The 22237-nt window shown below is 53.4% G+C and overlaps 8 protein-coding genes across 8 annotated transcripts; 3 read left to right on the top strand and 5 right to left on the bottom strand.

The window, feature by feature from the left end:
• Positions 1-781: 781 nt before the first annotated feature.
• An17g00320 (uncharacterized protein) lies at positions 782-4659 on the bottom strand (the record flags this gene model as incomplete). The annotated part of the gene is made up of 3 exons (XM_001398224.1): positions 782-1494; positions 1546-4148; positions 4217-4659. 3 exons carry the CDS (start codon positions 4657-4659, stop codon positions 782-784), a joined length of 3759 nt encoding a protein of 1252 aa, XP_001398261.1.
• Positions 4660-5737: 1078 nt separating this feature from the next.
• An17g00310 (hypothetical protein) lies at positions 5738-7721 on the top strand (the record flags this gene model as incomplete). The annotated part of the gene is made up of 3 exons (XM_059745404.1): positions 5738-5761; positions 5822-5947; positions 6018-7721. The coding sequence occupies 3 exons, from the start codon at positions 5738-5740 to the stop codon at positions 7719-7721; spliced, it is 1854 nt and encodes a 617-aa protein (XP_059606564.1).
• Positions 7722-7973: 252 nt separating this feature from the next.
• An17g00300 (uncharacterized protein) lies at positions 7974-10941 on the bottom strand (the record flags this gene model as incomplete). The annotated part of the gene is given in 10 exon segments (XM_059745403.1): positions 7974-8754; positions 8834-9441; positions 9490-9705; positions 9759-9827; positions 9877-10055; positions 10112-10219; positions 10273-10349; positions 10409-10516; positions 10565-10657; positions 10764-10941. Coding segments are annotated over 10 exon segments (2417 nt in total), but the record flags the coding sequence as incomplete, so codon positions are not given.
• A 957-nt stretch (positions 10942-11898) lies between these two features.
• Positions 11899-14485, bottom strand: An17g00290 (uncharacterized protein; the record flags this gene model as incomplete). The annotated part of the gene is made up of 3 exons (XM_059745402.1): positions 11899-13397; positions 13471-13898; positions 14199-14485. The coding sequence occupies 3 exons, from the start codon at positions 14483-14485 to the stop codon at positions 11899-11901; spliced, it is 2214 nt and encodes a 737-aa protein (XP_059606562.1).
• Positions 14486-15541: 1056 nt separating this feature from the next.
• Positions 15542-17320, bottom strand: An17g00280 (uncharacterized protein; the record flags this gene model as incomplete). The annotated part of the gene is made up of 1 exon (XM_059745401.1): positions 15542-17320. The coding sequence occupies one exon, from the start codon at positions 17318-17320 to the stop codon at positions 15542-15544; it is 1779 nt and encodes a 592-aa protein (XP_059606561.1).
• A 408-nt stretch (positions 17321-17728) lies between these two features.
• Positions 17729-19311, bottom strand: An17g00270 (uncharacterized protein; the record flags this gene model as incomplete). Its single annotated transcript, XM_001398219.3, has 4 exons — positions 17729-17982; positions 18032-19100; positions 19165-19230; positions 19309-19311. 4 exons carry the CDS (start codon positions 19309-19311, stop codon positions 17729-17731), a joined length of 1392 nt encoding a protein of 463 aa, XP_001398256.1.
• Positions 19312-20299: 988 nt separating this feature from the next.
• On the top strand, positions 20300-21160 carry An17g00260 (uncharacterized protein; the record flags this gene model as incomplete). The annotated part of the gene is made up of 3 exons (XM_001398218.3): positions 20300-20560; positions 20629-20933; positions 20986-21160. 3 exons carry the CDS (start codon positions 20300-20302, stop codon positions 21158-21160), a joined length of 741 nt encoding a protein of 246 aa, XP_001398255.1.
• Positions 21161-21685: 525 nt separating this feature from the next.
• An17g00250 (uncharacterized protein) lies at positions 21686-22235 on the top strand (the record flags this gene model as incomplete). Its single annotated transcript, XM_001398217.3, has 2 exons — positions 21686-22018; positions 22080-22235. Coding segments are annotated over 2 exons (489 nt in total), but the record flags the coding sequence as incomplete, so codon positions are not given.
• Positions 22236-22237: the final 2 nt, after the last annotated feature.

Here is a 22237-nt window from a genome sequence, read left to right as displayed (position 1 = left end):
ACGAGCAGATCATTTGCCTATTTTTCCTCTGGTCGTGTTTCTGTCCGTCAGCGACGTTTTAGCTACCTACTTGATGTGCATATACACGTTGCATTATTAACAAAGACGAGAGTGGCTGTTGCTATCTATACATAGTACTTGGACACACTGGTTAAAGCTAATAAACTACTAGCGGTTTGTTTACTAGTAGTAACTCAATTCTTACTTCATCAACGCAGACCTTGGTTACTATTATATACTATGAAACTTATCACGCTACAAATCAACTGACTGACAAGCCAATCAACCCCATCAAAGCACCAAAGGTAATGACAGTATGAGTCGAAATAGTATATATATAGACATGTAAATAGTTGGTGCTCATGTACAAAGTGCTCTCTTTTCCACAGAGCCAAGTAGTAATCACACACACAGTTCAGACCGGGGAGGAATGTATATAGAGACATGGAAGAAAGGAGAAAGTGGAACAAAGAGAAAGAGTGAGTGACGGAATAGAACAACAAATGTCTCGCTCAGGATACTAAACTAAGCATACAAATCCCAGATTGATGCTCGATTTGAATCCGACTGTATGATGAGAAGGAACACGTGAAAGGGAAGAATGTAACCGCCCTAAACACCGCAAGTCGCTGACAAGACAAGAAATGAAAAGAGAAATAACGAAAATTGTGGTAACGAGGGACGTATGGGACGGAAAGGTCATCATACAAAATGGAGTTATTTTTTTCAACCCGATTCTCCAAGTGGAGATGGACTGTTACTATTTGTTATTGGTGCGGCCTTACAGCTCGCTGTGGACGACTCCCTGGTCCGCTGCAGGTTGGGATCGCCGGTCGAGGAGGATCTTCTCGAGAGTGTCGAGCCTTTCACGCGTAGTGCGGATAGCATGATCCATCTCGAGGTCGGACATTTTCTCTTCATTGACTTTGCTGGCCAGTGCACGTTCACTCTGGACTTTGCGAGAGTATTGCTGTGTCCGAGATCCCGTCGACCGACTGACAGTGGGTATGGCTAGTCCGTCCATGCCAACCCTGTCTTCCAGCCAGCTCCAGAGCTCGCTTTCTTCCCGCCGCCACATTTCTTCATAGGCGGCCAGACGCTGGGGTAATGAGTAACCAGGACACCCGATATCGTGGGATACCACAGATGGCTGAGACGGGCGGCGGAAGAAGAGCAAGAAGAGCAGAATGCCGACTAAAACAATTGCGACGTTTCCACCCAAAAGAGGCTTGACTGTGTCCACAACAGGCCCAAGTAGTCCATGGAGCGGCTCCAAGACTCCCCAAGAATTCGCCTGTTGTGCCCGTTCCTCCTCCGCTGCTTTGGCAGCGGCAGCCGCCGCCTCCTGAGCGACCTCGCTCTTCTTGCGCCGTCCCTTGCCCTTGCCCTTGCCACCACCCGTGCGGCCACGAGGAACAACAGCGGCTTTCAGAGCAGCAACCAAGTCATTACCAAATGCAGTTTGGCCATCCATCGCACCTTTTTCAATGGGACCTGCTTTCTGTTAGCACAGCTCTTGCGGGTCGTTCGATATAGTGGACCTACCCTTGAGCCAACTTTTGCCTGACCACTCGATGGTACACGTCATGAGAAACCGTGTTTGATTGTTCGGCGCCCATGTAAAGAGGTACTTGGTCTTGGTCAAAAAGACATTACCGCTGGGGACGTCAGGCGTCTGGGTGCCCAGGGTAACAAGCACGGCCTTTTCCAAGTCAAGGAAATCCAAAGTTTCAGTACTAATGCACTTTGTCTGCTTAGGGCCAATGGAACCGTTCAGCGGCTTGATATACGAATAGTTGCGTGTGCGGCTGTCGTTGGTGAGACCCTTGTTTCCGGTTTCGAATTGGAGCTCTCCCGACTTTTGATTCTCGACAAGGAATTTTGTCATGAAAGCACCGGACTGCGCTCCAAAGACGTAAGAGTAGACTTTTCCGAGAGGTGCTGGGATCACATCATCCTTTACCACCTTATCGTATTGGCCCGCAGGATCAGTATACTCAGTGGGAGGGTGAGTAGGTGGGCCAGGAAAGTCAGTGTCACCATCAGCGGGTGAGCCCGACTTGCTGCCTTTCCCGTCACCGCTGGAGTTGGCTCCAGCCTGTCCAGCCCCATTCGCATTGGCGAGAGCACCTGAAGCTTTGCGGCTAACAGGCTTGGTAGGCATGGACTTGTCGCTCCCATTGACGCTGGCGCCGGCAGCTTCGAAGAGGCTATCAGCATTGTCGCCTTCTTCGTCCTCATCGTAGATCTCGTCTTCTTCCTCGCTCTCATCATCGCTTTCACCAGCCTTTTCAGTCTTATCGCCGGTGCCATCCGTGACCCTGGTTCCATTGGCAGAGCTCTTGAGGGATGGGTGGTTGATCTTCCAAATATTGACCATGAGATCATAGGTAGACTCTCGACTGAGAAGACTGCGGAACGTATGCCGAGCATGTAGCGTTTGGATAGCTATGGCATTCGGGAACACCATCGCAGTGGACTCCTTTTCTATCGCCACCACTTCGTCAAAGCTGATTACAAGGGTAGTCACCCAGCCCAGAATATTACTGGAAAAGCATATGTGACCTTCTGAAATGTAGATTCGACCAGCTAGGATGATTTCTCGTTGCAAGGCACAGCTGTAGTCCTCGATTAGGTAATCGTCTTCGGGCACACTGCGGAACAGTTGATGGAAGTCCCTGTTTCGCTTTTTGCTGGCAACAGCAAAGCCAGTCAGTCGGGGCATGCTGGCATTGGCAGCCGGAGCGCCCAGAGTAATAGCACTGGCACCAATTGCGCCGAGTGTCGATGTAGTTGCTGCTGAGGACCCACGGTGCCGCCGCCGGGCAAGCCGGCTTCGCACGCTTCCACTCCGATAGGGCCGAGTATGACCGATCTCCCCATCGAGTATACTGCCACTTGGTGGAGTTTGGTCGCCAGCGCCTTCCTTCGTGAAAGAAGCACTAGATTGTAGGTCGAGGCCGTCATCCGTCGAGGGAACTAACGATGTCTCAGAGGGCTTTTCGTAGGCCATTGTGACTGCTCGGGCTGCACGACTATCTTCAAGCCTGGCTGCTTCTTCATCGCGTTGTGACACTTTGCGCTTCTCCAAGGGCAAGTCTGGCTTGGTGATCACAACGCCATCCGGCGTTGAGACAGAACCACCGGGGGGTATGGCGATATCCAGATGGCTAAAGTCCAGGTCGCCAGATCCCAGAGTGTCGACGGCCAGCGGCTTTTTCTCTTCCGTCTTGCTGTTGATGGGCTGGCTCGGGCCAGGCGCTCCCTCACTAGCAGGCTGGTTCTCGGATTCACTCAAAGCTCCTTGTGTAACATTGCGACCCTTTGACTGAGAGTTAAGACTACTGCTCAGAGTCGAGGCTGCGTTCTGTGCGGCGGAGAAGACGGAGGAGAAGAACCCGGTTTGCATAGCGCCCGGTGATTTTGCGCTTGCTTTGGTCTCTTCAATTGTCGGGCCCAACGCGGATATGGAGTTCGACAGCTTGCTGGGCTTGTGGCTCGCAGCAGAGGCGGACCGCACACGTCGGTGGGAGATCATATTCCCCGAAGGGCTGACAACGATACCGCCTGGTGAATCTTTCGAGTGGATAGAATCTGGCGATCGAGTCACATCTGGCGAGGTGAAGAGCTTGGGAAATTCGGTATTCGGGGTGGGAGGAGTTACAGTGGTCTGGGGATGCGGAATGGCGGTATGCGGGGGTGTTCTCGGAGCAGGAAAGTCAAGAGAAGGGAGTGGCTTGTCTTCTTTAAGATCGGTGCGAATGGGAGCTGGCAAAGGTGGTGGCGGTTCAGCAACAACAGTCTGAGCTCTCTTCGCCGATAAGCTGCCTCTTCTACTGCCTTTGGAGCTAGAAGTAGATGATGCTCGATCGCGGTTAGAGGCTTTCTTATCCGGGTTGGAGCCGAAGGCGTTTTTGAAGCGACGTCCGGGCGAGATGCCTCGTTTCTTCCCGCGGTCCGATGGCACGCTTAATGAAGAGCCATGTTGGCTAGGCGGCCGCTCCGTCTCCTGTTGCGACTCGGGGGCGGCCGCTTCCGCGTCGCCATTACCGTCTTCTTCAGTCTCGTCCACCGATGTGGTCCTTATAAGGGGGGAGGATGAGGTGTAAAAGCCGACATGGGAGTTGTGAGAAGTAAGAGGGGGTGTTCTTGGGGTAAATTCAAATTAGACATCTGTTCAGTCTTCCGATGATGTAGCAACGGAATTGGGACACACCTTTCAGGTTCGGAATCGTCTGTCAGCAGGTTAGGAGTATCATGGTCCGGGGGGCTCAGATGCTCGTGGCCGACTGATGAGGTGGTCGAAAGCCCGTCGCGCGACTCTGTCGAACGACTCTCCTGGACATCCTTGCTACTCTCTGTGTCAAGCTGGGTAGACGATTCATCCGATTGCTTCTGGTTCTTATCCTTCTTCTTCTTCCGTCGAGCGGCCAGAAGCTTCGAAAATCCGCTGGATCCTGCCTTGGCGGAATCAGCCTCGCCGGCTTGCGACTTGGGTCTGTCGGAGGTTGAGTCGATTGAGGAGCGCCCATTGCTTCGAGAAGAACTCCCCATTGTCTCCAGATCAACCGGAGTGGTCTTGGTACGATTCACTTTGCTGATGCTGGGTACATCGGTATCTGGAACCGGCGGGGGTTCGGGGATCGGGTTGGCCTCCATGTTGGATGAGCGTATCGAAGAGCGGGGGGTGGTGAGGGGAGAACAGGCAAAGACAGGAATGAAAGTGAATGGACAATTGACTTAGATTTCAGGAGGATATTGGATAGCAACGGCAGTGCGCATGCTAGAGGTCAGAACCGGTCGACGTCTCTAGCAATGCATTGTATGTAGAAAGTAAAGTAACGTCAGCAGAAAAGGAGGGTCGTAGAGGGGAGAGAAGTTAGTCTAACTGCGTCTAGATGGTCGCAGAGCCCGCAGCATGTCCTTCCTCTCGCTTCCCTTCTGCTGAAGAATTTAAGGGAAGAGGATGTCTTTGAGAAAAAAAGAAATGGGGGGTGGGGGGGAGGAAGGGGGGAAGATGACGATGAGGAGAAGGAAAGCGAAACGAAGGCGCTTCGAAGTGCAACTCCGCAAAGCTGCCAGACAATCCACGGTGAACGGAGCATTACCGCCGGTGACCTTCTCCCGCTCGTATTTCTCCGCCGGGGATGTATATCTACAGGGTGTATCTGCGATCGGCAGGGATAATTTTAACTTGAGAGGTTCCTCTGTAACTGTAATATTATATACTGTGACTTCCCCCCCTGGTCTCTTTTTTAGATCTGGGATAATTAATTAATCTTGATCGCGGTGGTGAAACTCCCCAGTGCTGCAGCAGGATAATTATAGAACTGCGGTGGTGCCGGAGCTGTCACAGTGTATGCGCCAGCGTATTACTGTCACAACAATACCAAGATCCGGAATCAGGGGGTTGCAGCGGTAGCAGTCCGGTAGTTGCTGGTAGTTGCTGGTAGTTGCTGGTAGTTGCTGGTAGTGGATAAAAGTCGAGGGTACTTAGTGGTACTCCAGCAGTTGGTTCCATGGGTGGTAATGTTACCGTCCCATTGGTACCGCCGCGTGATCTGCCCGAAGCGGTGAGGGGATGTCGTCACCAGCGATAGTAACTTCTTTGGCCCTTATCTTAATGTCCTAATCTTTCCTCTCCGATCATATTCAACTCACATTCACTCGCTTTGGGGGGGTGGCTTGTGGTAGTTCGCTCCGGAAATTCTATTGCTCTTTTGAGACCTCCACAGCCATGGAGACCGCTCCCCTGACTTTGGTAAGTCTTCTTGCGCGATCTCATGCGTTGTATCCCGCCTGACAAACCCCTTCGGACAAGGCTCATACCCACGCTCGCAATGCAGTTCTCGAGACTCGCAAGTCGAACCCCGTAGCAGCCAGCGAGGAACATGACCTCGCTGCAGGAGAATTTGCCACTGCAGCCCAGAATAGCTCTGATAAAGAGGTACGTCTCTTGACGCATTGCTGCATCTACAGCCACACTTATACGCTGGCTCATTTCCTCGACTGCACAGGCTCTACGGACTCTCCACTTGCTCGAACAACATCACAAAAAGCTGGCCCAGATCCTCCGTATTCAACATGAGAATCCCCCAAGCAATGCAGACACCGGTGCGAATGCCCAGCTCTCCACGGAATCGGGGGCGAGAGCATCCCCCTCCACCACTGATCCCCAACATCTCCCGCGGCTATCCGGACACCCTCGTCTGCCATCTAGAGAGTCATCCTCCATTGCCAGCAACCTAGCATCCGCACGAGGCATTCCCGCACACCGTGCCTCTCCGGCATCGCCAACAATCGCTCCCCAGCAAGCCGGAGCCAAGATGACCGACGGACCAAGCAAGATCCGAACAAGCGAGTCCCGACTACGAGGTACCGCACAGATGCAAGGGATGAGGGAGCGTGAGCGTGAGCGCGAGCGCCACCGCACCCCAGCATCCGCCCGACAACCTTGGATCCCGCCAACGCCCAGCCCAACCGACATCACCTCGCAGCAGTACGCGCCAGCGGAGCCCTCAGAGCCATCCCGCCCACGAGCCTCCCTCACCGAGGAACCCTTCCAAAAGTTCTACTCCACCTTCGAAGGCCTCATCTCCAAGATCTCCGCACCCCTAGCCTTCGCCGGCCTCCCCTTAGGCACCGACCCATCCTCCACACAACCCTCTACAAGCCGCAAATCCGCCCCGGACACCAAAACCGACCGCTACAACGCCGTCCCCGACCGCACCGCCGAACCAGACATCAACAAGCTCTTCTCCCGCGCCGCTCTCCAAGCCATCAAAGACAACACCGGCGGAGCAGGCGGCGGAACCGGCAGCGCCGCCGAATCCTTCTACGTGGTTCCCACCACTGGCGGCACAGTCTCCTACGCAGGGATCCTGACGCGGGCCGAAAAAGAAGCCCGAAGAAGCAGCTTCGAGGACGCCGCCGAGGAAGACTTCGTCGACGCCCGCGAGACCCCTCCATCCCCGGAACTCCGCCAAAGTCTCTCCGGAGCAGCAGCAGCACCGATGGGCAGCAAGGCCGCAGCCCGGAACAACAACACCAGCCAGAGCGAGAAATTCTCCCGACTCACCCAGAACCCTAAAACCATGGAAGAACTACAAATGGAGAACCAAGCCCTCCGCCATCTATCCGATACTCTATCCAAGCGGCTACACATGTGGGAAGTCAATGCCCAATCCAGCTCCATGGCGCTGCAACAATCCCTGAGAGCTATGCACCATACTCAGAATGTCCCGTCCCTGGACCAACCTCATAACCAATCGCAAGGATCTTCACCAGTCACAACTACTGGTGGTGGTGGTGTTGGTGGTGGCGGCATCTCCTCACCTCCAGTCCCAGCAACAGATTACGACCAGCGCATCAAGGATTTAGAGGAAATGGTCCGTCGCGGCGAGAAGGAACTTGGTAAAGTTGGCCGCGAGAACGATAAGCTCCGCGATGTGCTGGGCCGGTATAGAGAGCGGTGGGAGAAGTTGAAGGAGGGGGCGAAGTCGAGACGGGCGGGTGCGACTGGTACTGCTGCTGCTGGTGCCACTACTTCTGCTGGTGCTCCTGGCGCTACTACTCGGCCAGGTAGCAGTAGCAGACGATCGAGTACACAGCAAGGAGTGGCAGATACAGAGGACGGGTCATCAAAAGCAGGGGGCGGAGAGACGACGACGACAACGGAGAATGCAGACACTTCGAATGGTGAGCGGGAGGGGTCTGATTAAGCTTCTGCTTCATCTTTACGACCATGTTTATTCTTGGGTTTGTCCGAGGCATTCATATCTCTATATGAAAAACTTATATACTATGTCCTGTCATTATTAGCCATAAAAGCAAGCACACGAAGTGAAACGAGATGAACTGAACTGAAATATATATATACTACCCTAAACATCCACAGATATATCCCAACTAGATACATATACCACCACCCTGCATCCTCTTAACACCCACCTAGCTACTACTTTGTAATACTATTAGACAACCCAAAACGCCACCCTCCCCCTAATATCCACCGAACTACTCCCAACCAACACCCCAAACTCGCCCTTCTCAACCACATACTCCATCTTATTATTCCAAAGGCCCAAATCCTCCACCTTAATATCAATACTCACGCTCTTACTCCCCCCAGCGGGAATAACCACCTTCTCGAACCCCTTGAGCAACCGATTCGGCACGACCACCGACGCAATCTCATCAACCACATAAACCTGCACCACCTCCGTCGCCTCCCTACTCTCATCCAGATTCTTCACCTCAAGACCAACAGTCACCGTATCACTAGCCGACACATTCGTCTTGCTGACCTTGATATCACTATACTCGAACGTCGAGTAACTCTTCCCGTATCCGAACGGGTACACGGCGTGCGGATCACCCAGGACGTATTGGTGGCCGAACTCGAGGGTGCCGTTGGGGTAGGCGCGTCCGGCGTCGCCAATGTTCCGCGCCGAGTTGAGGTAGTCGTAGTAGATGGGCAGGTCGCCGACGTAATGGGGGAAACTGACGGAGAGTTTGCCCGAGGGGTTGTAGTCGCCGAAGAGGACGTCCGCGAGAGCATTGCCGCCTTGTTCGGAGGGGTAGAATTGCTGAACCAGGGCTGAGGTGCTGTTCGCGATCCAGGTTACGTCCGTGATGGGCTTGCCGCTGGAGAGGACGACGATCGTGGGGACCCCCGTGTCGCGGATGGCTTGGATGAGGGGGCCTTGGGCGCCGACGAGGGCCAGGGAGTCGAGGTCGACGTGTTCGCCGGTTCTAAATGGGGAAGATTGGGGGTTAGTGGTGGGTGGTGGGATGGGTGGGATAAGGATAGGGGGTGATGGGAGGAACGTACGTGGCGTTGTAGTTCTCCCACAGTTCGGTCTGGTCGCGAGACCAGGTGCCCACGACGACGATGGCTACGTCAGACTTCTTGGCTGCTGCGATGGCTTCGTCGAAGCCCGACTGGTCGTTGCTCCAGCGTTCGCAGCCTTGCGCGTAGTTAACGGTAGCGGCGTCGCCGACGGCGGCTTTGATGCCATCGAGGGGAGTGACGCCGCGCCATTGGCTGCCGTAGATCACGTAGTCGCCGTACTGATGTTGTTAGCATGATGCTAGGCATTTGTGCATTCGCTCGTGGCAACAGGAGGTATTAGGGGTCTCACGTTCATGAACCCGTGCGCCATGGGCCCGATAACGGCGATGTTACCGCTCTTCTTCAAGGGAAGTGTCTCGTTGTGGTTCTCTAGCAGGACGATGGATTCCTTGTCAATGGTTCTCGCGAGCTCGACTGCCTCCGGGCTGTGGATCAGCTTGTTCCATTCGGATTGGGGAGCAGCAGGGTAGGGGTTCTCAAAGAGACCCATCTCGAACTTGGCTCTGAGCACTCTAGAGACGGCGGTGTTGACAACCTCGATATCCAGCTGGCTTGATTCGACGAGCTCGGGGATTTTCTGGTAGTTGCTATGACCTGTTAGCTGTATTGTTTACTCCAGTAATTGTTGTACTCACAATGAACCGCCGCCCATCTCGACATCGTTGCCCGCAGGCAATGCCTGGGTAGTCACAGCCTCCATGTCGATGGGAGAGCTTCTGCAGAGCTTGAAGGCTGTGCACAGTCTATCCGTGGCACCGGAGTCACTGATCACATAGTAATCGTAGTTCCATTCTTGTCTAAGGATCTTCGTGAGGGTAAACCAGTCGGCCACCGCAGGGATACCGTCGTATCTAGAACTAGTGAGTTGATAGCCGAAGGAAGGTCGTTGAATGTAGCAGCTTACGCGTGGTATGCGCTCATAATACTCCATGCCCCAGCATCCACAATGGCCCTTTTGAAGGATGGCAGCCACCTAGACCGTGTTAGATTTTCGTCTACTTATATGGAGAATGCACACGTACGTTGAGCGCAGATATCTCTCTCCTCCTTGGACAGGCGCAGTGTTCAGACCCTGTTCAGGCAAACTATAGCCCACAAAGTGCTTGACAGTAGCAGACACGTTGAGACTCTGCAGGCCTACGATATAATGATAGGCCATTTCGCCGGCAAGATAAGAATCCTCTGAGAACGTCTCCTCAACCTGTAATCGATGATCATTAGCCAGTCCATCATCGCTTGAGATATTGCAGTCCTTACCCGACCATATCGGAGTTCACGAGCCAGATCAGCCAGCGGCGCAAACAGTTGTGTGGTACCAATAGCACGGGCCTCTTGCGCAATGAGTCGTCCCATTTTCTCAACCAACTATAGTAGGGAGTAAGTCTCAGTCATAGATAGCAGACAGCAGGCAAACATACTTCTCTATTGAAAGAACAGGCGTATGCTATCGGGGAGTTGTAGATCGTGGCGTTCTCGAGCAGGAAACCATGAATACCTGTAAAGAGCAGCCACGGGTTAGCATAGATATCCAGCTGGGTATGGAGACTGACGTACCCTCAGTCTGAACAAGAGCAGGAATCCCAAGCGTCGTATTCTGCAGCAGGTAGTCTTGGGCTCTCTTGATATTGGTCGCAAGCCAGTCCCAGGGAACAGCATATCCAACTACTAATGTTAGTTGTCTGGCAGCAAATATTCAGAGTAAATTCATACCGTAGAATGCACCAGCCTTCATCTCCATGTTCTCCACCAAGCCTGTGTAGTTGAAAGCCCCAGTTGTGCTGTCCATCCAGTTACCGACGTCTCCTATACCACCCAGCATAAGCCTCTGCAATGAATGCGATTGGAATCGAGCGAAACATTGATTTGTATTCACGACCGTGTTTCTACACGTGGAAAAGGAAATACGCACCCTGCATCAATTGAGACATCTTATCTTCGATAGTCATCCGACTGAGAAGATCAGAGACTCGCGCCTCCACAGGCGCATGGGGATTCTTGTAAAGAGGTCTGGAGGCATTCTGTGCAGCCACGACCCCAGACCCAAGCTGAAGGAGCAAAAGCGCCTTTGCGACAAGACCGGCCACCATGATGGCTAAATGAAGAGCCAATGATCTGCTCTCCCAGCTCCTTGGGTGCGAGCGAGCTTATGCAGGTAGGCAGGCAGATATTGGGGAAAAGACAGAAGGGGAAGCTCCAAGGGGAGATCCCCCTCGGTATTTAACATCATGCAGGCAGCATATAATTTCCAGCGCGCAGACCAAGCGGAGCTCCAGACAACAGGAAGGGAAGAAAAAATACCAGCAAGCACACTACTGGATTTCATCGGCAGTGACGGGCAAGGAATCCGTTTAATTTAGGCTGTGCTCATGCGATCCATTCGGAGATGAGCCCAGTACCCATGGGAGTCGGTAGTGCTGGGAGCGTGGGGAACCAGCAACGAATGAGGGAGTATGATGCTGAGTAGGAACCTGAAAATGAGCCTGCTGACTGGATGTCGGACGAGTCCCACGATATATTGCAGACAATGGAGTAATTTCCTAGGATGGGAGGTGTATTGAGTAGAAGGACGGCTAAATTCAGGCGATGGCCGGCGGGGAGGGGCAAGTAATCTTGGGAAATGGCCCTAAGACGATCCATGCAGCAGACTAACAGCTGCTAGTCGGCCAGGGTGCCAGCTGCTTGCTGCTCTTTCTCCACCTATCGTCGTCTTTCCTCGGGCCAGCAGACCTGCAAAGTCCAAGGATGGAACTAAGGCCCGTCCCGATATTGATGGGATGCCCGCGGGGTGGGCCAGCTGAAGAAAGTCTTGGATACAGGTTCCACCTCCTGGTGACTAGCAGTCGAACGCAAATTAACATCGCCACTGGCCTCGAGCTACCGGAAAACAACACACTCGTTTCTCAAAATTCTATTAAACGGCTATATAGTCGAAGAATGCTAATGCTCGCAGTGGTATGAGACAACCCCCACCCATGAATTATCTATAGGAAAACAAACGTATGTACTAACATTCGGTGTGAGCCAGTCACCATCAAGAGCTCAATTTACGCCCGCGTACCTGCGCCGGTACCCTGCCCTTCTTGGTTCCCCTGCGACTCGGCGCCGTCTTCACCTTCGTTCTCTTGGATGCTCGTCGTAGCCTCCGACCCTCTGTTCGCCCCCGGTTTATGAAGAACGCCACCTAGCCAGGCGAGACCACCGCTCCAGGAGTCACTTAGGCTGCGAAGCCGCGAAAGTGAGGTGGTGTTATCTTCGTGCTGGCTGATGGGGCCGTCCTCCGAGTCGACAGCAGGTGTCAGATCCCCAGTACTTACTGGAGCAGTTGCAAGGGCACCAGTCCCTGGAAGCCGGCTGGTAGAAAGCGGAAACCCAAGGTCATGAGCGTTTTCCAGATTGCCATCCGCCTCATATTCGCCTCCTCTGGCGTCTCCGTTACGCTGCCGAGGGAATCCTTCCAAGACCGTTGTGCTTAACTGCTTTCTCCGGTCCATCCGGTGGCGCAGTCTTCGTCCTTTATTGGGACTTATCTCGCCGCGGCGTAGCGTCTCAGCCACTACTGCACTAAAGCCAGCCGAAATGGTCGGCAGAAGAGGACCAGGCGAAAATTTTGAGATGGAATTTCGTAAATGCCGAGCGGGCGGCGTCTGCGGGACAATGGCTTTCCGAACGTTTGATGGAGTCCGTCCATGTCCCGGTATCGGGCCTTCCGGCGCATCCTCAGCGCCAGGAGCAGGAGGGAAGCGGAGAAGAAACGGTGAGTCGTGTGCTGTAAGCTCCGACTGAGCCGGGGGCGTAGCAGGGCGATGCACCGGTGGTTCGGCATTGGGGGGTTGAATGGCTGACTCGAGAGAGTCTGCCCATGGGTTCGTCAAAAGCGAACGAGCATGCATGGGCGACGAAGGCTCCGAAGACGGTTGTTCGAGAGACTCAGCGGTTAGTGAGCCGCGGGGGGAAGATGGTGCAGCCGATAAGACGCCCCTGGGTGTCCGCTGGTCGTCATCCACATCTTCGATACCATGGCTGAGGAGGGACCCCGAAGGAGACTGCAAATGATCATCCGCGGGCGTGCGGGCTCTTCGTCCTGTTTTATGGGCCCGAGCTTGGGGAGCAGGAGGAGACATGTCGACCCTGTCGTGATAACGGTCTCCGCCTAACAAGCCGATAGCCTCCTCCTCGTCATCGATAGAGAAGGTAGACTCATTGTCTGCGCGTACACGGCCGCTGGTAATACAGTAGACCCCCATAAATGTCAGGACACAACCGCCCACGAATTTGCATGCACGCTCAGCCGTGTACGACTCGAAGTCCCGATACAGGACAGCGCTTCCGATGATCACGGAGAGTGTGAAAAGTACAAACTGCGTGGGGATGACTTGAGTTGAGTCGAACCGTTGCAGAGCTCGATTGATGTACCGGATCTGCATAAGAGCACTGAAAACAAGGACGAAGACTAAAAGATAGGTAACTGGGAATGTAATGACGTGCCATAGCGTAAACGAAAGCAGCGATGAGACACCTTTGGTCGACAAAGCAGTATATCCACCTAGTCAAGAGATAAGCAACGATCCACCAGCAGGGATAGATTGTATATAACTAGGGGGAAAATGTGTACGTACCAAATAACGCCACCAAGCCGACATCGATCAGGATCGATCGCGATCCGTACTTGCCGCTTGCCCACATGAGCCCGACAATAAGCACAGCGGAAACGCCCAGGTACAACTCGAACTCCCAGCGTGTAATCATCTCCCAGATATCATGAGGGCCGATCTTCTCTTCTGACGACTTCGCGCTGAGGACAACCACCACCGCTCCTGCGATTGCAATAAGAACGCCCCACAAGTCACGCTGTCTAAATTTCTCCTTCAGCATAAATGGCGCGATAACGCAGTTCGAGATGAGGGCAACAACGCCGAGCGGTGACACGATAGACGCCGGAGCAAATCCATAGGCCATAAAATTCCCGACCTCGCCAAGTGACATGAGCACGATTCCGACCCACCAGTACGGCGACCGAAGATACGATTTGCGGCGCAAACGCTCACTCCCCGACCGCGCGGTCCGGTCGGATATCATGGAGTCCTGCATATGATCCTGTGAGTCTGTCTCGTCGTCCCTGTAACGGCGGGTTCGTCCGGAATGGCCGCGGCGTTCCTCATAATGATCGGGTTCAGAAGTAGGAGATTCATCTCGGTAACGAGCTGGTCGAGACGCACGATGTCTTCCTCGGCTTGCGTCTCCGTCGAATTCGTCGTCATCGATAGACCCATATGCTCCGGAGCTGCCGTGTCCATGGTTGGCACGTTTCCAGTCCAACTCATGTCTTAACTTGTCCTGTTCCCACTCCTTATCGATACGAATGTGAGCATACCGCTGGATGTTGAGCGCCAAGGAGATCAACACATTGCCAGCCAGCGCAGTCACGATTCCAATCAGGGAAGACCATTCGTGCATTCCTCCACCACTTCCACCATCGCCATTGTCAGACCCGGGACTTGATGTGAACGTCGGAGAAGGCTGGGACGAGGAGGGGAAGTAGTGATACGGCGTGGGTGTCGGCGTAGGAACAGCGGAGGAGGCGAGCGCGGTGAGCAGGCCTGCTGCCAGGGGCACCTCGTGCAAGTAAGCCATCCGCAATAGGAGGTTGACTCGAGGTTATGCCTGGCGCAGGTAGGCCTGACTAAAAGGCGAGCGCGGGAGTGAAAAGGAGGTCCCGACTGATCCGCCGCTATAAGGTCGTAGGATGCGGAAAGCCTCCGATGTCGACAAATCGGCAAGAAAATGGCAGCCGACTGACTCTAACGAAGAGGAGACTTCCGGTAATCGTCACAGCATATATTCCTTCAGGTTATTGGCATCAGCTTCTTGGGGGGCAGGGGTTCATGCTGCTGTGAGCCACGACATTCTGTATCCCCTAAGTGATAAAATCCGAGCGCGGAAGTCTTCGTTCACCAACAGATGGAAAGAGATTCCGAAAGGCACCACAAAGCAATAAAATGAGTATGGACGCCCGTCAACCGTGAGCGAGGTCCGACAGTGGTAAAGTGCACGGATGTAGAGAATAAGATGGGGGAGGAGGGACGGGGGGATTCTCTGAGAGAGAGAGAGAGAGAGATGCCGAGAGAACCGGCGAGAGGAACTAACTAGTCGCAGTCCCTAAACTCGGGCCTAAAATCCTTGGATACGACCAGTTCGCACGTGCGAGCCTGCTCAAGTTGGGAGGGTGGAAAATACCACGTAAAAGCACAGCATCGCGTGAGGTTTGCTGTGCAATCAAAGCTGGACAGGCTGCAGGAGATTATCGAGGAGCCAGCCGCAGTCGTGGAATCATTGGCTTGCTCGCCTCCTCCAGATCAACGTCGAGTGGCCGATCCGGAGAATGGGCGACTTGCACATCCTGGCCCACCCACCAGCCCCTTCAACGTCATCGAGCAGGCAGCCCATGCCGCAAGTACCTACGGAGTACACTTACTCGTTATGCACGACTATGACTAGAGTTTCACAGTATTTACTGCCATAGGGGTATCTCTGTTGTTTTTTTAACTCCCGTTGAGAGGGCGGCTGATTATTAACACACTTGATCTGCCAACGCCGCCCTTGCTCCAAAAGTATAGTGTGTACATGTCCTGAATCATGGCATAGAGCGAATGGAAACGATCGCTATTATTTCCGATCGGTCGCAACACTTCATCGCTTTGTCCGCTTCTTATCCGGCCCCTGCTCGTTCTCATCATCACTAATATCCCGGTAGATTGGCGTGGGCTGCGTCTCCTTATACGCCCTGGTGAATACCGGGTCCTTCTCAGCCTTGTCTGCATACTTGAGCAGAGCTTCCCGGGGATCTTCATCCCGCATGGAACTAAGAGGAATGTTCTCACGGATATGCTTCTCATCCGGCTGCGATTTCGCGAAAGGTGTTTGTGCTGGTAGATGAGGTCTCCGTGGATCTCTTGGCCGGCCTGACGCCGTGAGTCCGATGGTCGGGTGCCGGGCGGACCAGGTGGACGAACTGTAATGAGGCACCCCGTTGGATCCGACAACCACAGAATCGCCAGAAATCCCCTGGGTGAGATCCATGGTAAGGCTAGGGTCATCATCAATGTGTCGACGCTTCGGGGCCTTGGACATAATCAATGCGGCACCCTTGGTAGACATATTAGGGTTGTAAAGAACATGAGTTTCGGCGTTGGCCGAGCCGGTAATAATCTGGTTCATCTTCTCATGCCACAAAACACTAATAAGAGGCGATCCCGGCGTAACAGGCGTAACCAGTTCCGGTTTCAACGTAGCTGGATTCAAGATATGCAGGTGTCCAGTCTCCGAGCCCGTGAGAACATTGGCCGATGTAGGCGAGAAGATGATATTCGACGACGGGTACCGAGTGCTGGAAGGATGGGCGACCGTGGTGATGGGTTGCTTGAACTTCCTGGTATCCCACAGCTTGATAGTGTCATCTCCGCCCTTAGTGATAACAAGCCGTCCATCCGAGCTGATGTCGATTCCACTCGTCCAGGTATCCTTAGTATGTGCATCTCTAATCTCTGCGCTTGGCCGAGTGTACGGCCCGTTTCCGCTCCACATCAGCAAGCTGCCATCGAGCGCAGCAGCAACGAGAACATTGGGGCCACCCTGCTTGGGAGAACCCCATGCAACAGCGGTCATTTTACTCCGGCCAGCGGATCCCGCCATCTTTGATTTATGCACGATGACCTCCTTCTGTGACCGACCGATATTGGCATCCCAGATGCGCACAGTACTATCTGTGCCTGCGGTGGCACACAGGTTCTCGTCGGTTGGACACCACACGCCGCCAGTCACCTCAGAGATGTGACCTTTGGTGTTGTGGAGATCCCTCAAATACATATCACCCTTGACAAACTCGGTAATCGTATCACCATCGCGACTCAAAATTCTTGGCTGGGGTGTGGCCGAAACAACCATGACGTAGCTGGGGGACAAGGGATTGAAAGCTGCATAATGCACGGCATGCGCCTCCTGCGCAGCAGACTGCTTTTTGGCAGAAGGATCGACGGATTTGAATGCGCGTATTGTCGACGGGGTCATGGACGCAAAGTCGTGTAGCTTTATAGTACAATCGGTCGAGCCGGTGATCAGTCGCGAACCTGCGGGATCCACGGTCAAGGTTGTCACTGCGCGGTCGTGTGTTTTGAGAGTGAGTTCGTGAGAGACCGGGAACTCATCCTCATCGTCAGAGTCGTCATCAGAGTCGTCACTCCCATCATCGCTTTCTGAATCGTTCTTCTGGTTATCCTCCTCGGCCGCGGGAATCGCCTCAGTCGTCGTCTCTCCTATTGAACCCGCTTTTTTGCCGTCGCCATCAGGGTTCACAGAGACTTCTGCGCGCTTGGTGCGATCAATCTGTGAGCTCACATCGGCTTTCTTCTCTTGCTTGCCAAAGCTAGTCGGGAAAAACTTCTTGAATGCTTCCTCGTCAAATCCGTCCATTATGGCAGCTGGTCATTCGTCTTGGATGAAGATTTGACGGAGATGACTGCAGATGCTATGGACGGTATCCTTATTGTTTGTAAGATTTGATGGATTTGCACTGTTTGGGCTTTATAGTCACGTGGTGATAAGATAAAGTCCTTGATAAACTGGCCTCGCGACGTCACCGGGGAATGGGCGGGAGGGCCTCCAACTACGCCCAGGACTAGCAGCCTCTACAATGTGCACGGAAAGGTTACCTGCATGTGCAATTGCAAGGGCAGCGCCCTGACAGCGTTACATACGGGCCACCGAGGCGACCTGGTGCTACTATTGTAAAGATACACTGGGATAGATTCTTGACCTAATACCACCACGATACGACGGTTCAACTAGGGAAGATCTAATACAACATCAATATCTGCCCGCCTACAAGTACAGTCCCTCCACCGGGCCTCCATCCTGCTTCGTCTTCATGATCCGCTCCCTTGCTGCGCGGAAGTCGTCCATCTGCACCCGCATCCGGCGCTCTCTCAGCGCCATCAAACCGGCTTCAGTACAGATCGCACGAATATCAGCACCAGAGAGATCATCCTTCTGGTTGATGAACTCGTCCAGGTCGACATCGTCTCCCAGCGACATCTTGGAAGTGTGCAGGGTAAAGATCTTCTTCTTGGTATTTTCTGTGCATAGTTAGCAATCTGGCACAAATATATGGACTCGGTGGCTTACGGTCTGGGTTCTCGAAGAGAATCTTTCGGTCAATACGTCCCGGACGAATCAAAGCAGGATCCAAGGTCTCAATCTTGTTGGTGGCCATGATGACCTTGACGTCACCCCGATCATCGAAACCATCGAGCTGGTTAAGAAGCTCAAGCATAGTACGCTGGATTTCTCGTTCACCACCTGACGTAGAATCATAACGCTTCGTACCAATCGCATCGATTTCATCAATGAAAACAATGGAGGGGGCGTGCTCAGCTGCAACCTGGAAGATTTGACGGACCAGACGAGGGCCATCTCCAAGGTACTTCTGAATCAGCTCACTACCCACGATACGGAGGAAAGTAGCACTGGTTTGGTTCGCGACCGCCTTGGCCAGCAGCGTCTTTCCGGTACCAGGGGCACCGTAGAGAATCACACCCTTGGGTGGCTTGATACCCATCTCCTCGTACAGCTCCGGATGCAGCAGGGGAAGCTCCACGGACTCTCGGACTTCCTGGATCTGGGTTTCCAGACCACCAATATCGGCATATGATTCTGTGGGAGCTTTGTCGAGCTTCATCACTGATACGAGGGGGTCGGATTCTTCGGTGAGCACACCGACAACCGAGACCGACTTGTGGTGTAGAAGAATGCTAGCACCAGGCTCGAGCAGGTCTTTGTCGACGAACGACATGATAGAAACATAGTATTCTGGTCCAGTCGCGCTCGAGACGATGGCGTGGTCATCGTCAATCAGCTCTTCCAGATTTCCGACACCCATGGGGCTGCCTCTCATGTCGTCAACCCGGCTTCTCTCATCGGCGTTCCGATCCATGATGTCGAGATCATTACGGTTCGCCGAGTCCAGCGCAGCCTGGGCCTTGGTCTTGCGCAGGCGCTCCATGTTCTCCACGTACTCTTCCTCTAGCAACAAATGGTCGTGGACTCGTTGCATTCGGAGATATCGTAATTTACATCGTGACGTTGGGAAGATGTCCGGAAGCTTGGAGGCAGTACTCGGGCCGGCAGCCTTGCGCTTCTTACGTCCGAGACGAGTCGTAGGCGGCGGTGGTGGTTCGTATCTGGGCTTGTCCTTCTGCAGAGGAGCGTATTGTAAGCCGACCGGCAACCGGCAGGATGAACATGGGAGTATAGCTTACCTTCTTGTCTTTCTCATCCCGTCCATCGCCACCGGGGCCTCCGCCGATGTTGGACTGCTGGTTACCCTGTTGCAAAGATTGGTCAGATAAGTGACATCAGGAGCCGACAAGAGCTGTCAACTAGGGCCAACGCTGGGCACCAACCATAGTCCGAAACTGTGAGAAGCAATAGGCTTAATATAGATAACCTATGCAGGTGTTTGGAGAATGTAATGAAGGATTCGCGATGTGCGTGGATGGGGTGAAGAGATGAGGATGGGGGAAGGAGGATGGGGCGTGAAGCTGATGAGTTGCGCAGCTGGGAAGCTGTTGGTAGCCATCCGCTCGGGCCTTGGCGCCCGTCCAGCACATTTGGCAGCACGTGATGTGATCCGGCATCCATGACGAGCCTTGGTGCCTGAGAGACTGATGGCCGATCGCTAAGGCATCAATCGCCGCTAACCCCTCTTGGGATCCTCCGCCCAGAAGCCAAAAGTAGCCTGGCGCCGACCGAGCTGGACCCGATCTGTACTCCGTACAGAAAGTAAGAGGCAGCTCTTCTCCGAACAGCCCAGGCAGGCCGACGGGTCATTTCCCCTAAACTGCACCTACGACTTGTCTTTTTCTTAATCGGAACTTATATTCCCGGTGTCATTTATATATAGTCCAGCCGGGTCCATCCTGCGTTGGGGCCCGACTAAGTTCCTGTGATCTGATCTGGTTCGATTGTTTAGCGCTCTTCCGTGATAGAGCGCTTACTTGCGCCCCTCCGAGAGCATTGATCCCCCTCACTTTCGCCCATACTACAACAACGATCCTCTCTAGTCCACTCCCACCAAATTAGGTGACGCTGTTACAGATCCGTCGTTGGTCTCCAGCGTCCATACTAATTAGACCTTCTCTGATATTTTCTTCTCCTCCTCGATCCTCCTGCTACAGACCATCTGCTGCACTTCCTCGCCCTCTCGGTAGTTAGCTACTGTGAGGCTGACGAAGCTTTGACTATTGCCTCATAGTTCTTGAATCCTTTCTATTCTTATCTTTCAACTATCCAGACGATACAAACCTACTTTGCCTGCTTATTCGGAAGAGGAAAAATAACACAAATTGCCTGTTCTTCCCAGATTTATTTACCCATCACCAAACTTCTTGCACGATGTCTGCCAATCGAGCAAGGCGTATCGCCAAAGAGATCGCCGACATCCACGCCGACACACAGTCGCAAATCACGGCTGAACCACTGCACGGTGGGGAGGATCTTACACATCTTCGAGGCACGTTCCCAGGGCCTCCAGGAACACCCTATGAAGGTGGAACCTATACCATCGACATTAAAATCCCCAACGATTATCCATTTCGGCCTCCCCACATGAAGTTTGTAACCAAGGTCTGGCATCCCAACGTCAGCAGTCAAACAGTAAGTCACCTCCAGTCATGTATGATCAGGCTGTCTCTAGTTTCCTGCTAATAAAGCTGATTGCCCAGGGTGCCATCTGCCTAGACACTCTTTCCACTGCGTGGTCGCCGGTGCTCACCATCAAGTCTGCCCTTCTGTCACTGCAATCCCTGCTAAGCACACCCGAGCCCAAAGATCCTCAAGATGCCGAGGTCGCCACGATGCTCCTTCGGAGACCGCAGGAATTTGCACGAGTTGCTCAGGAGTGGGCTGTGATGTATGCAGGAGCTCCCAGAAGGCATGCAGGTGAAGGCAGCGGCGGTGTGACAGACGAAACTCTTCGACTGCAGGAGATCAAGTCGAAAGAAGAACAGGAACAAGAGGACTTAAGCAAGTATGTACACGTTTGTAGGACAAACCTAATCTTGGCTAATCTTTCTGTGCAGGTACGACGGCTACAACAAAGACTTGATCGACCGATTCTGTAACATGGGATTTGACGTCGAGCGCGTTGTAGCCGCATTCAAATACTACGGCATTGATCGAATGGACGGAGAAGACTACGAGCTGGAGGAGGCGTACATGGGAGACATTACAGCGCGGCTCCTCGGCGAGCCGTAGTTGGTGTGATGTGTTGACACACGGTTCGGATGGTTTAAATTTTGCAATAGCGACGGTGCTAGGCGATTCAGTCGGGTTTGCTCTCTTGAATCTGGGGACCTCTTCGCACGAACATCATAAAGACAATCTCTTTTCTCTTTTCACACGTCAGATCCCAAACAGTGATGACCTATGTTTGTTTAATATATCCAATTGCTTTCTACATCTTTCGGCAGCATAGCTCAAGTCAGGATACTATTAGCCTTGCATTTAGTCAATCAATATCTGTATGACCCAAAGGATAGTGTCTTCTAACGTAAATAGCTATTTTGAACGATCACAGGCAGTCAGCAAATTGTAGTGGATGTCTAATGAATGGAAAGTCAAGACAGCGGGCCTATCGATAAGCACGTGGATATGCGGCAAAGTCCGATGCAGATCAGCTTTGACTTTCCGCCGTCCCCAGAATCCTCTCGCAACGAGCACTCCATCTTTAGCTACTACATCCTTTACGACACCGAGCGCATTGTGTAGCTGTTTTCCACCATGATCGAAGACGAAATATACCGGTCATCCTCTCAGTTCCGACTGTGGTCCTTCACCGAAGCATCGCTGAAGCAATTACGAGCAACCACCAACTCCGTCGCGAGTGACCGAGTGCGAGCAGCTCTACGAAGAGCACAAGAGGCTCGAAGATCAGCCACCTCCTCCACGACAGGGACACCGGCCCCCGGAAGCGATGCGGAGAACAAGGCAACGGAAGAGAAACAAATCGAGTGCTTGACACCCGAAGAAGAGCAGCAAGTCGTGGACTACTACTCCGAACAAATCATACAACTAGGGGAGAACTACAAGCCACCACTTCCCACCATCGTGAGAGTACGACAGCCCTCCTATCCCATACCTGCAAACCTCAAAGCTAACCTACCCATCCCCAAAGGCCACCGCAATCCAATACCTCCGCCGCTTCTACCTCACCAACTCCCCGATGACCTACCACCCCAAACAAATCATGCCGTGCGCCCTCTTCCTCGCCACCAAAACCGACAACTACTACCTCTCCCTACGGCAATTCGCCGAAGGCGTTCCCGGCCAAAC

This window comes from Aspergillus niger (assembly GCF_000002855.4).
Source record: "Aspergillus niger supercontig An17".
Lineage (NCBI taxonomy): Eukaryota > Fungi > Ascomycota > Eurotiomycetes > Eurotiales > Aspergillaceae > Aspergillus > Aspergillus niger.
Note: the sequence above shows the minus strand (reverse complement) of the source record. Positions and strands in the feature narration are given on the sequence as shown.